The sequence below is a fragment of the Camelus ferus genome, chromosome 12 (assembly GCF_009834535.1).
Source record: "Camelus ferus isolate YT-003-E chromosome 12, BCGSAC_Cfer_1.0, whole genome shotgun sequence".
Taxonomy (NCBI): Eukaryota; Metazoa; Chordata; class Mammalia; order Artiodactyla; family Camelidae; genus Camelus; species Camelus ferus.
The window spans coordinates 13,835,089-13,848,276 of NC_045707.1; the positions used below are offsets into that span (position 1 = coordinate 13,835,089).

The 13,188-nt window shown below is 38.0% G+C and overlaps 1 protein-coding gene across 2 annotated transcripts in view; it reads right to left on the bottom strand.

Moving 5' to 3' along the window:
- Positions 1–10,170, bottom strand: part of RPAP3 (RNA polymerase II associated protein 3) — a 30,137-nt gene extending 19,967 nt beyond the window's left edge. The window contains exons 1-6 of one of the 2 annotated variants that reach the window (XM_006190312.2): positions 10,054–10,170; positions 7,170–7,353; positions 6,336–6,476; positions 4,983–5,105; positions 4,026–4,153; positions 11–132 (exon numbers count right to left, since the gene is read on the bottom strand). In XM_006190312.2, the coding sequence (XP_006190374.1) occupies positions 11–132; positions 4,026–4,153; positions 4,983–5,105; positions 6,336–6,476; positions 7,170–7,322 (667 nt within the window). In that variant the 5' untranslated portion in view covers positions 7,323–7,353; positions 10,054–10,170. Of the gene's footprint in view, positions 1–10; positions 133–4,025; positions 4,154–4,982; positions 5,106–6,335; positions 6,477–7,169; positions 7,354–9,941; positions 10,029–10,053 lie in introns of those variants that run through there. The other variant, XM_032492675.1, reaches the window with a different exon arrangement.
- Between the last annotated feature and the right edge of the window lie 3,018 nt (positions 10,171–13,188).

Below are 13,188 nucleotides of genomic sequence, written 5' to 3' on the forward strand. Positions count from 1 at the left end.
ATATTAATACCTTTTTTGGCATCCTCTAATTTTTGCAAAGCAAATCGAGCAGCACCTCGCCTTGCATAAGCCTTTGTGTAACTTCTATTCAAGGCAACTGCTAAATTACAATCAGACTCAGCAACAGCAAACCTGCAATTTAAAAAAATTAAAGTGAAGTTAATAAAAATCATTTGTGAAACCAAAACTTCAAAATTTGTTTCTGAAATCTCTGAAAAGGGGATTCACTTCCCAACTGAAGGCATGTTTCCCACCTCCTTTTATTTAACTAAGCCCACTAAAATCAGTAATTCCTGATGGTACTCCCTTTAAAGCAAAGAACAAGAATGCCCATTATCAATGTTTTTTCTCAGCACTGTACTCGAGGCTCTGGCCAATGCAGTTCCCTAAGAAAGAAAAACAGCTAAAAATTTTAGAGTGGAAAGGAACAAAACAGACACTGGCAAATGATATGATGGTCCACCAAGAAAACTCAAAACAATCTAGAGACATTGTTAGAAATAATGAAAGTTTAGCCAAGTGGCTACTTTACTACAGATCAGCAACAAAAAACAAATAAATCTAACAAAAGATGTACAAGATCCATAAGCAGAAAATTGCAAGACTGTCTTCAAAGACATTAAAGACTTAAATAGAGCAACTTCACATTCATCTGTTATAAGGCACAAAAACAAAACAATATAATTCTCCCCAAACTCATCTATAAATTCAGTGCAATTGTAATCAAAATTTTTCAAGGAATCTGACAAGATGCTTCTAAAATTTGTACTTTTAAGTAAAAGTCCAAGAATACCCAACATTCTTGCAGAATACTAAGGTAAGAGAACATGTCCTATACCAATTATCAAGACTTCTTACCACACTGTAGCCATTAAACATAGCGTGGAGTGGTTATTATAGTAACAGACAACAGATCAATGTAAGGAATAGATCGATGAAAGAGATCCATGCAAACCTGACAAATGACAATGGTGTAACTGCAAATCCATGGGGAAAGCATGGACAGTCAATAAATAGGGCTGGAACAACTGGGCTATTCATATGAAACGACATGAAATTAGAATTCTACCTTCAGCATATATAAAAGGACTTAAGTGTGAAAAACAATCATAAGTTTTAGAAGAAAATATAGGAGACTATTATGAGTGCAGAGACAGAAACTATTTTAACAAATCATATTTTAAAAAGTGCCAACATATTTTAAAAAATCCATAAATGAAACACATTAAAATTAAGAATTTCTGATCATCAAGATTCCATAAAGAAGAAAAGGGAGATCAGCCACAAATTGGGAGAAGAGAATTACTATAAATAAACACTAAAGAATTTGTACCCAGAATAAAGAACTCTAAAAAAGCAATAATAAAACAGCCTAACAGAAAAATGACCAGAAGACAAAACAGGCAATTCACAGAAAATAATTAAATAAGTGGTGAATAAATATATAAGAATATGCTAAGACCACAATGAATTACCATTTTATACTCCATAGATTGAAAACTCAGAAGCCCAATTATACCAGTGTTGGTAAAGATATGGAACAGGTGTTCTTACACACTGCTAATCGTACAACTACCTTTAGAACAACTGGTCACCAACACATTTAAAGTTGAACATGTGCACAGCCTATGACCCAGCACCAAGACACATGTACAAAAGTTTTCACAGTATCACTATAGTTAAATAAGAAGGGAAGGAGGATGGGAGGCAGGAAGGGGGAGGGGAGAAGGAAAGGATGAAAAGGAAGAAAGGAACCAAAAAACAATCCAGCAACTGGAGAATGGATATGTAACGGTATACTCCTAAAAAGGAACTGTATATAACAATGAAAATGAGAGATCTACAGCTATATGCAAAATATGAACAAATCTTAGAAATATACTATTCAAAGAAATAGACAAGCCACAGAAGACCACATTTACCATGATATACTTTTAAGCCTCAAAAATAAGCAAAGTTGTACAGTATGTTACTTAGGGATATATACACATATAATGAACTTTTTTAATCAAAAGAATAATAAAAAAGAAAAAAATTTAAAAGAATGATATATAACTCAAGATAGTGGTTTAACTGGGAGGGTTACAATGGTCAGGATATGCAAAAGAATATCAAAAGGTACCTTCAAAAATAATAATGTTCTGGTTTGAACCAAGTTGGGTGGGTTCATGCAGATTTATTTAAAATTATTCTTTGTCACATATATTGTAGATATCAAATACTATAAAATATAAATATTGCCCTAATTTGGATATTAACAGCATAAGTTTCAAAGACCTAAATATGCTATTTAAAATATTTGTAGATACTACTACTATAATAAATAATAAAGTAGATAAACAACAAGGTCCTACTGTATAGCACAGGGAACCATATTCAATACCTTGTAATGGCCTATAACAAAAAAGAATATGAAAAGGAATATATGTATAAATGAATCACTATGCTGTACACCAGAAATTAACACAACATTGTAAATCGACTATACTTCAATGAAAAAATAAAAATAAAATAGTAAAAACTCAGACACCAATATAATTCATATTTCCAAATAATAATTAAATAATAAGAATGTCCTCCTTGATGGTACTCTTTTTTTAAAAATTCTTATGATAGGTCAGTTCCCTGCTTAGGATAAGACCATACACATTTATGCTCTTCAACATTAAGTATGTATTTAAAGGGTCAGTATGACTTAAACAAAAATTGGAACATATTTTAAGTTTACTATAATAAAACTTCTCTATGTTAAATAGTGGATAAATTTTTCAAAATAATGGAGGAAAATTAATTTTAAAAATGTTTACCCAGCTACCGTTTTTTTTTCCTGTGAATTAGGTAAAGAGCCTCATTACTCAATTTTTAGAGGAGGAACACCTCAGTAAAGTAACTTATAAAAGCATGGTTTGAGCATCTGTGTGAGAGCACAAACCTGGGTTAACAAACCTTGATATTGTAATAATTGCTGTACCAAATCATATTCTCACCCTTATGTATTCTCACCTTTATGTAAATACGTAAGAAATGTATAATCAAAACCAATGCTTTCTATATGTCATTATACTGCTACTTCAAAGCAAAATGCCCAAAAGCACAAAAGACTAAAGTCTCAATACCAGTCATCACCTTATCTATGGAACTTAGCTCAGTTGCCTTGAAGCTGCTTTGCTAGCAGGAATCTGCTACAAACTGTCTCCTCACCGTAAAAAGCAGAGACATGCTTTGCTTGCTTTGCTCAGTTCGAGGTCATAGATTCAGGGCTGCTTGTGCTTATGGAAAACCATAACTCATCCACTCGTCCCTTGCCCTGACTGGCAGGACACGCTTTGCTTATCAGGCATAGATGGATAGCGTAGGCTGCCCTTGCTCACAGAAGACTGCGACTTAGCCCTTAGCTGGGAACAGCTGGGCTGCTTCCCATGCTTAGACGATTTCTGACCATTGTATAGAGACTCTGTGGTGGTCTGGGTTTTCATTATCAATTATTTGGAACATGTAACCTTGCTCATGATTGTTTGAGGCTTACAATAACTGTTTGTACTATCAATATTGTAACCTTCTCTCTAAATTTCAATTTAGATTATAAAGTTTCTGTTTTTCACCAACTGAAATTGCTGACCTGCATCCCTGCACATACACCATGCCCCTTACTCATTCCTATGACGTTATTTCACTTTGCTCTGACTATTCTCAATAAATACAAGAGTTTTGGAGGAGCTCGGGGAGTCAGTCTCTGGCTCCTTCTCACTCTCTCGAGCTGATAAAGTCTTGAGAAATTTCATTCTTCCGTGGTGGGACTTTTGCTGGACAAAACCCACGACGAACAGAACCCACACATCTGGATGTTTAAAATGGCTTAAATAAAAGAATTCAATAAAAGGGAGTGAGTTATAAGAATTTATACTTGAAAAGAAACGTAATACTTTCTCAAGCATTCCCACACATTTTATCACGAAACATTTTTCTAAAAAACCAGTCTCCATACACACATAAAAACATTCACACACATTATGGAAATTCCTTACTTTTTCAGTCTAAAGTATGCAGACGCTCTGTTTGTGGGCAACACAGGATTATATGGATCAGCATCCATGCCTTTGGTGTAGCATTCAATCGCTTCATCATATTTTCCTTGTCTGAAGTATTTATTGCCCTGAAAAAGCATACACGTCAGATATTTACTAGCGCAAAATTCCAGAACCATTTTTTTTTTCATTATTATCCAGCTCTTTCTATCTCATTAGCCGTGTGATCAAGGCTAACAGGAAAGAAAAAAGAATTAGCAAAGTGGACTTTTTACAAGTGCTGAAATTCACTTGTCATAGTTTGGGCACAATCCAAGAGTCCTGGCAGATTGGCAAATGAGTAAAATTCCTAGTATTAAATACTTCTGACAATAATAACCCACAGGAATGTAATAAAAGACAGGCATCAACATAAACTTTAATCTGAAAAGACTGCCACCTCTTTCAAAAGTGATATAGCCAATTTTATAATAATGAGGCATCCCTCAGGGAGATGTTGAACGGTCCAAGAAGCAACCAAAGATGACCAGTGATACAGAGGAGTGGGATATAACATTCATGTCAAGAATCACATGCTGATTTGATTAGTAATTCAAATTACTAAAAGCCCTGGAACAACTCTCTGTACACTCCAAGCACTTTATATATAATTCATTTATTAACACAACAACCCATTGAGGGTTAGTAATAATATTAATCTTAGTATTAATTTTACAGCTGAGAAAACTGAGGACATACAGGAATTTAAAGAACTTGTCACAGGATGTGAACCTAGGTAACCTAGTTTCACAGCACACATACCCCTAATCACTACGCACACTGCCTCCTGCTAGAGATTTAGCCAGTAACAACTTAATGTTTGAATACCCCCTAAACTATGTTGTGGAAATCTTGGGATCCATGATTTTCTATGCATCCTGCTTACTTGAAGGAACCAACAGCTAACCTAAAGAGTACCTTTTCTTTTAGAGCAAGAGCCTTTTGTGAATCTACATGAATCCCATCCTCTTCTGACTCTGATTCTTGAGACACAGAATCATGGGTGCTCTCTTCTTTGTCAAGCTCATCAAGGATACTGTCCTGAAATCAGAAGTTGGAGAACAGTGCTCATAATTACATGACCATTAAAAACAAAAAGGAAGATACAGCTCCCCCTCAAAACAAGTACACGACAGAACTAAAGTTGTTACAATCTAAGAACCTAGACATCTATAAAAGCAACCCAAATAACCTCTCATTGTTAAGATTATATCCAGAGAAAAAGGTACTCTTGTTTAGAAAACCAAGATCCATTCAACATGGAGAAACTGACTCTGAACTCGTTAAATAAGCTGTCAACAGAATTTACAAAGCACCCCTAAATTACAAACTATTAGCAGTGAAGTATTACGGCTTTACATAAGGGAAGTTTGTAAATAACTCCAAATGTATGTAATAGCAAACAACAGGTTTTTTTCTAAAAACCTTCTTTCTTATTTTTATTTTTTTTATTCTTTCTTATTTTTAAAACACAAAAACTTCTTGTAGAGTACAGTTAACTCCTGATTCTCACAACAACCTATGAGGCAGATGTATTTCACTTGAAGGAACTGAGAAACAGAAGTTAGTTAACTGGCTCGGGGTCACTCAGCTAGTAAGCGGCCAAAAGAGGATCTAACCCTAGACTGCCTCCAGAGAGCTCTCAATGACTATGCTACCATTTCTCAGGGTATTCCAAACTAGAGCTGACTCTCCCAAAGAAAATACATACAGGCTAGTCCGGCAATTCCCAGTCTCTCTTGACTCACATGTTCTTTTTATGGTAATAAATCATCTCATGGAACCCAACAGTGTTTTTTTTAATCTTTTTTTTTTAGCACATATGATTAAAGAATGATTTTTAGTAAGAGATTTTAAACCAGTAAACATTAAAGAGATTATTAACGCTCATACAAAGAAAATCCTATTATATGAACAAAATCCTTTCTGCATTGAGCAAATAATACACTATTTTAAATAATCTATGTAAGAAAAAACAATTTGTTGATAAATTTAAAAATAAGATCTGCTTAGTTTCACTGAATAAACATTACAAGATGATGTACTGAAATTTAGCTATGTGTTTTAGCATGAAGATTCAAAAAATACCACCAGCCTACCAACATTAAAGCCAATATTAGTTTTTATTCCACACAAAATAGTCTGTAAGAAAAAGACACAGGTCCTAAGAACTCAACATTATTTTTCATTTAATTCATAGGACTCTTAACTCCTAGAAAATTTTACTCAGATACTAAGAAGCTCATAACTAGATCAACTTATTCAACTTACCACATCAAGTTTTGCCCATGCCTCATAATCATAAGATTTTATCCTGTTTTTTGTGTTTTCATCTTTGGTTTTTTTAGATGACTCTTTAACTTTGCCCTTCTTCTTTTTCCTAAAATTCCCATTTCGAATAGGAGGTAAATTCTAGGGAGGAAAAACAACACAGTGTTTCGAGACTGCTCTATTACTTTTCTGTGTAACAATATCATTTACCATTTCATTTATAATTATGCTTGAAAAGTTTAATTCATCTTTGACAAATACTGAACATTGTTCAGTCAAAAGAAAATTATTACCTAGAAATTTTAACTATACACTTAATTTGCAATCCTCAATTCAAACTTAAAAAACTGCCTGATCTTCAGCCTTAGTACAATGATTTAGCAGCAGTGCAATGGCAAACTGAACTGCCCCCACATCATTACAAATAGTATGAAAAAGCTATCCATATTTGAATGCACTGTCTTAAATATTTGGTTGAGCCTAGGAACTAAGTTTTTATGGCAGTACAGTACGTTAATATACCATTAAATGCATAATTATATATGATATGCACCATATATGTAAAACCTACATATTTTATGATGCTATTCTTTAACCTTAAGAATTATCACGTGGTCTTCCTTTCAGTAACTATTCACTAAGACTTAAAATGTCTTAATATAGTCAATACAGTTACTACAAAGACTTTAAAAAGCAGAATTTTTCAAAATGTTGGCAAAGAGCAAATCAGTATTTCCACAAAACATTTTAAAGGTGGTGCTTTACTTTAAAATAAGTAGTTTTGCTGGATGCTAAAGTGGAAATTTAATTATGAGATTTAATTAAGAAATTTACCTCTTCAGTAACACCATTTTGTCTTCTAAGTTCCATATCCTTTTGTTTAATATCTTTTTCCCAGTTTTCTAAATCCCTCATAAAGTCTTGTAACTCTTCTGCATTTTGTTTCACTTGCAGTTGTAATTCAATTGCTTTATTTGTTGAAGTCATTATGGCCTGTAGAGTTTTGATCAATCAACCTCTGAAAAGAATTAAGCAGAATTATTTGGTTTATTTTTTTGAAACCTAACTAATTAATGGTTTTTACCTCTTCATAAATGACCAAGATACACTAAAGGAAGGGAGCCTAAAGTGATGCAAAACAAAGAAAATACCAGCATATTCTTTTAAAAATGAGTCAATCAAAAAATTTCTTCTGTATGGCACAGAGAATCATATTCAGTATCTTGCAATAACCTTTAATGAAAAAAATATGAAAACAAATATATGTACGTATATGCATGACTGGGACACTATGCTGTACACCAGAAATTGACACATTGTAAGTGACTAAATGTCAATCAATAAAACAAAATAAAAATAAAAATGAGTTAAACAACGTTTCCTGAATAAACAAATGCAAAACAAACAAGTTTGGGCATCCCCACATTGTAACATGAACATAAGGCAGTGGGAAGGAATCACTGAAATTAGCAAGCAGCCTATGGTAGCAGACTGGCTGCTCATCTCTAGAGTTTACAAGTTTAGCCTAGTTATTTCCTTTACTCCTTTTTCTTTCAACATTTATTGAACTTCTGCTATGTGATAGGCCCTGTATCAAGATTTGGCGATGCAAAAACAAGAAAGACAAGGTCCCTTCTCTAGCAGAGAGGAAGACAAAATAAAGTACTGAGTAACAAAATATTACACTAGGCAGGGTTTCTTAACCTTGGGACTACTGACATTTTGGGCCAGATAATTCTTTGTTGTAGGTGGGCTGTCCCATGCCTTGTAGGATGGCTGGCAGCATCCTTGGCCTCTACTGACTGGGCTCCCTTCTCTCTGGGCTGTGACAACCAGAAGTGACTCCAGACATTGTCAAATGTCCCCTGGGAATCATAATACCCTCTGGTTGAGAACCACTGTTCTAGAGGTACCTAGAGATGCTATGGGACTGACCACAAAGGCAGACATAAATCAGAAGGCAGGGTGGTGGGTTCAAGCAAAGAGTCCCCTACAACTTAGCCAAGTTTCAAAGGGGGTCAGCCAAATGATTAATACGGTGGAGTAGGCAAGCAGAACAAGGGACGAAGCGGGAGAACGATGGAAAAGAAGCCTAACGGGTGGATGTGGGACAGATCATGAAACGCCAGACCACGAGATCCAACCTACACTCTGAAAGCTATGAGAAACATTAGGTAAAATAAAAAGGACATGATGACTGATTATACTAGGGAGTTGGGAACATAAAAGGACTCAAATCATGTCTTAGACTTCTGGTTTGGGAGCCTGGTAAGATTCATGGTGCCATTTTGAGTCAAGAATCACAATTTTCAAAGGAAGAGGTTTCAAGAGTGGAGGACAACTGTAAAGACAGATTTTTTTCAGTTTGGGATATGTTGAATTTGAGTTCTTAAGGGACATCAGGAAGACATACAGAGTAGGAAGTTAAACAGAAGACTAGAAATATAAATTTGGGTGTCACCAGCATAAAGGTAGAAGCTACAATCATGGGATTTGGACATGTTTAATTACTATGACAGTGCAGGGGAGGGGGAAAGCCTGGAGACACTAATACTTAGGGAACAAACCAAGGAAGAGATGAGAACACAGTAAAAACTAGGCAGTTGCATCTAGAGAGCCGGAGGAAACCTTAGAAAGTACTGTCACAGAAGAGAATTTTCAAGAGTTCAAAAAGACAGGGTAGCAGTGCCAAAAGCCACAGAGGTCACATGGAGGAAATAAAGTGCATTCTATTTAGTCATATAAAAGTTAATATTTAGTTTTAATGAGTTTTTTTAAGGACAGAAATAAATCGTGCTGAGTAAATGCGATTATATGGGGATTGGTAATTTTGTCTTCGATAACCTACAACTGCTCACGAGTATGGATGGAGTGGAGATGGAGAAACAAGGTAAAAGAAGATACAGGAAAGGGGATGAGTGATGGGACAAGGTCCTCCAAAAGGTGGGAGGGGATTCAAAGCTTAAGTGTAGCGGGGCGCAGTGTTAGGATGGGAGAGATAGAAGAGATTAGAAAAGGGATTCGTTTGGGAGGAGCAATAGATGTTAGCAACCCCAGATAGGGCTCCTGACCCATCGCCTTGCCTCAGAAACTAAACTAAGTTTAAGCCTCTTCCAGGCAGTGCCTATGTTTAATCGCATATGTATATCTCATTTAAAAAACAAAACTAGTACAATACTTTGTCGGGGGACTCAAAAATGTGAATAAAAGCGCAGCAAGCCACTGAGATAGTGTAGAGGGCAGAAACCTTTTCCATTCCACCCATCACCTCTCTGTTCCCAGGGAACCTGAGACGGAGCTAGGGATCCAGGCAGGCAACCAGAAACTTCCAGCGCCTGGGGTATCACTTTCATTCCCAATATGTGGGCGTGCATTGCACACCCACGCCGAAAGGGGGCGGGCCCCACCGAGGTTTTCTCCCGAGGGTGCATCTGCAGTCCTGGCCACTGCAAAACGCCCAATGCCCGGGGCAGCCGGGATGGCGGGACCGTTAGCAAGACAGACCGTCCAGGCCCGGGCCGCGCGGGCGAGCACTCCCGGAACGCGCCCCCGGGTGCGCCGCTACCCTGGAGACCGCCGCGCCGCGCCCCCGCCGCCCGCCCTTGCCTTCGCCCTCTCCGCCTCAGCCGGGACTCATGGCTGCGCCCTTTCCCCGCGCCAGGCGACCCCAAAAGCCTCCTCGCTGCTGCAGCCGGCGACAACGCTAACGCCGACTCACCTCACCAGGCCGTCACCAGCCCCGCCGGCGCCGCGTCCGGCCCTCAGCAACTCACGCCGGGCCCCTCCTTCCTGGGCTTTCCCACAAGTCCACGCGTGCCCTCGCCCCACCCACTGGGGCGGTGACAGAGCGTGCGCAGAAGGCCAGGTGCCCTGCGCCCTCCTCCTCCCGACAGAACCAACTTAGAGAATGGACTGTGATGTTTAAAGCGAAACCTGACGCTTTGCCTGCTACCAGGATGACTAAATTTAGGTAATCCAGAAACTGCAGGATTATCCTGACTTGTTCTGATTCCCCAAATAATAACGAGTTCAATATTCCCTTGAATTACCCTCAATTTTATCCCTAATGTTTGCCTTGCTGGTGTGTAACGATATTTTACATCCTTTGTATGATAGTTTACGTGAGAAAGTTACTGTTTCTCTACCATGAACAGGCTATGTAAACTGGTAACTCTAGCAATTTTTCAGGGTTTGGTTTTGTTTTGTTTTGTTTTCCTTTAAGTACTTTTATTTCGCAAACCAGTTCTTCAATCTGACTGCCTTGTACCTTTGCAAGTAAACTGTTCCCTTTTCTCACTGTATCTATCTGAGTCTTTCTGGGACGTGTGTCGGTATTAAGGTCTGTCCTTGGATTTGTCCTGGCCACAGACAAAAAAGAATATGAAGCTTTTAATATTTGTGCCTCTGCTTTCAGTATGAGTGAACTTTTATTTTCATGGCAACTCTAAAGTTGTAAAACAAAAATAATTTTGAATCCCATGAAAACAAACAGAAACAAACAAACCTTTCAATTTGAACAGCTCTGTGATCTCAAGCATTAGCCCAAAAATCCAGATTAGTGGTTTTCAAGCTTGGCTGAACTTCGGAATCACCTAGGGAGCATGGGGGAAAAATACCTCTCATGTCTTTCTCTCTCTCTCTCTCAAGTCACATAATAATCCGTTGCTTAGTACAGAATTAAAGTGAGAGGAGTTAGTCAAATGGTCTTGATGGCCACCATCACCTAATCCTGAGACTCCCACTGTCCTACAAAAAAACTATGCCTGTAATGGCAGCCTTCCCCCTGCAAGGGAGGTGCAGGGTTTTTACTCTTGGCAGTCATGTGCTCATCTAAAAACTTAGAATTCAATAAATAAGGAAGGAGAGGAAGAGAACAGATACTGAGGGGCAACTAGTAACCTATCAAAGGCCTTAATAGGTCTCCATCAAAAAAATGAATGAATAAATGAGGCAATACTGCTGGAACTCCAGACTCACTGTAACCTGAGGGAAAAGGTTGAATTCTGAAATGCGATTCTGCCACTTAATGAAAATGTAATCTGAATGTAATCTGGGCACCAGGTCTTAAGCTAAACCTCAGTTGTTGAGGGTAAAATTAAAATGGAGAAGATAAAAATACCTACTGGAGAAAGAAAATATATGTTAACGGCCTACTTAGCACAGCTTGGGACACAATAAGAGCTTAACAGATGTTATTTCCTGCCCCACCCTCCTGCAAAGCTAAGGTCCAGACCCTGGAATTTAATAACTGCTGCATCTCTCTCTGTGTGTCCTACTTGACTACCTGGGCACTGGGAGATGAAGGTTAAGGTTGATAGCAGGGAAAGTAAACTGCCTCTCTAGTGCAAAATAAAATTTGTATAAGGAAGACAAAAGAATTATAAGAAATAAGCATGTTATTTTGCATTCCTTGTCTCACAACAATGGTGATATTATCCCCATTTCATTGATGATTATACTGACCTGAATAATTAAGAAATTTGCCCATACAGCCAGCAAGGGACAGCCTACATTAATTTGGGGAAATTCTCAGTCATTATTGTTTCAAATATTTCTTCTGTTCCTTTTGCTCTTTCTTCTCCTGGTGTTCCCATTATGTATCTGTTACACCTTTTATCATTGTCCCACGGTACTTGGTAATTATGTTCTATTTTCCTCAGTCTTTGTTCTCTTTGCCTTTTGGTTTTTCAGGATTCTATTGAACTATCCTCACGTTCAGAGATTCTTTTCTCAGCAGTCCATTCTACTAATAAGCCTGTCAAAGGTATTCTTCATTTCTGTTATAGTGCTTTTTATCTCTAGCATTTCTTTTCGGTTGTTGTATGATCAGGCCACCCAAGATGGCTGTTCTCTTTTTCTCTGTACATCCCCTGCCCAACGAGTCCCTGCCTCACCTACACCCTACTCCCGTGACTGACTTTCCCTCTTAATAATAGAGCCTAACAATAAATGTCTACTTCCCCTAGTCCCAACTAGTGATTGCTCTAATCTTTAGATCAGAATGTCTCCACTATGATAGTTTATCAGATGGGTGGTGAGGAGTGTGCTGGCGCCCATTTTCTCTATAACTGGTAACTTCCCTATCTCCCCCACACCTCCATAGTGAAGACTGCTGCCATGTCCTGCCAGTAGGCAGTCCCCTGTGTCTGCTGCACACAGTGGGTGTCACTCCAGGACCTTGCTTCAGGCAGGTAAGACCCCCCTCTGTCTATTAAACCACTGATGTCTCTGTTGCTCACTCTGGGCTCTTTCTTCCACCTTAAGGCTGGGCAAGTACAGGGCTTGCAGGCCTGTGGGGTTCAGCCCAACAATTGTTTCTTAGAGTTTCCATCCCTTTGCTTACATTGCCCGTCTTTTTTTGCACGCTGTCTGCTTTATCCAGTAGAGCCCTTAGCGTGTTAACCATAGTTGTTTTAAGTCCCTCATGATAATTCCAACATTCCTGCCATGTCTGGTTCTGATATTTGCTCTCTCTTTATTTTTTTATATATATTTTTATTCAAGTATAGTCAGTTTACAGTGTTGTGTCAATTTCTGGTGAACAGCACAATACTTCAGTCATACAGTAACATACATATATTTGTTTTCACATTCTTTTTAACCATGAGTTACTACGAGATGTTGAATATAGTTCCCTGTGTGCTCTCTCTTTAAAATGTGTGTTTTGCCTTTTGGTGTGTTTTGTAATTTTGTACGCAGATAGGTTAGGGGGTCTCCAAATAAAGAGACCCAGGCATGGCTTTCTTGACAGAAGAGAAGCCATTTGGGGCCTGAGCCATTTTGTTAGTCTAAGCCTGGCCACAATGCTCAGGACAGGTCTCAGTAATTAATGATCTTAGGGAACAAAAGAATG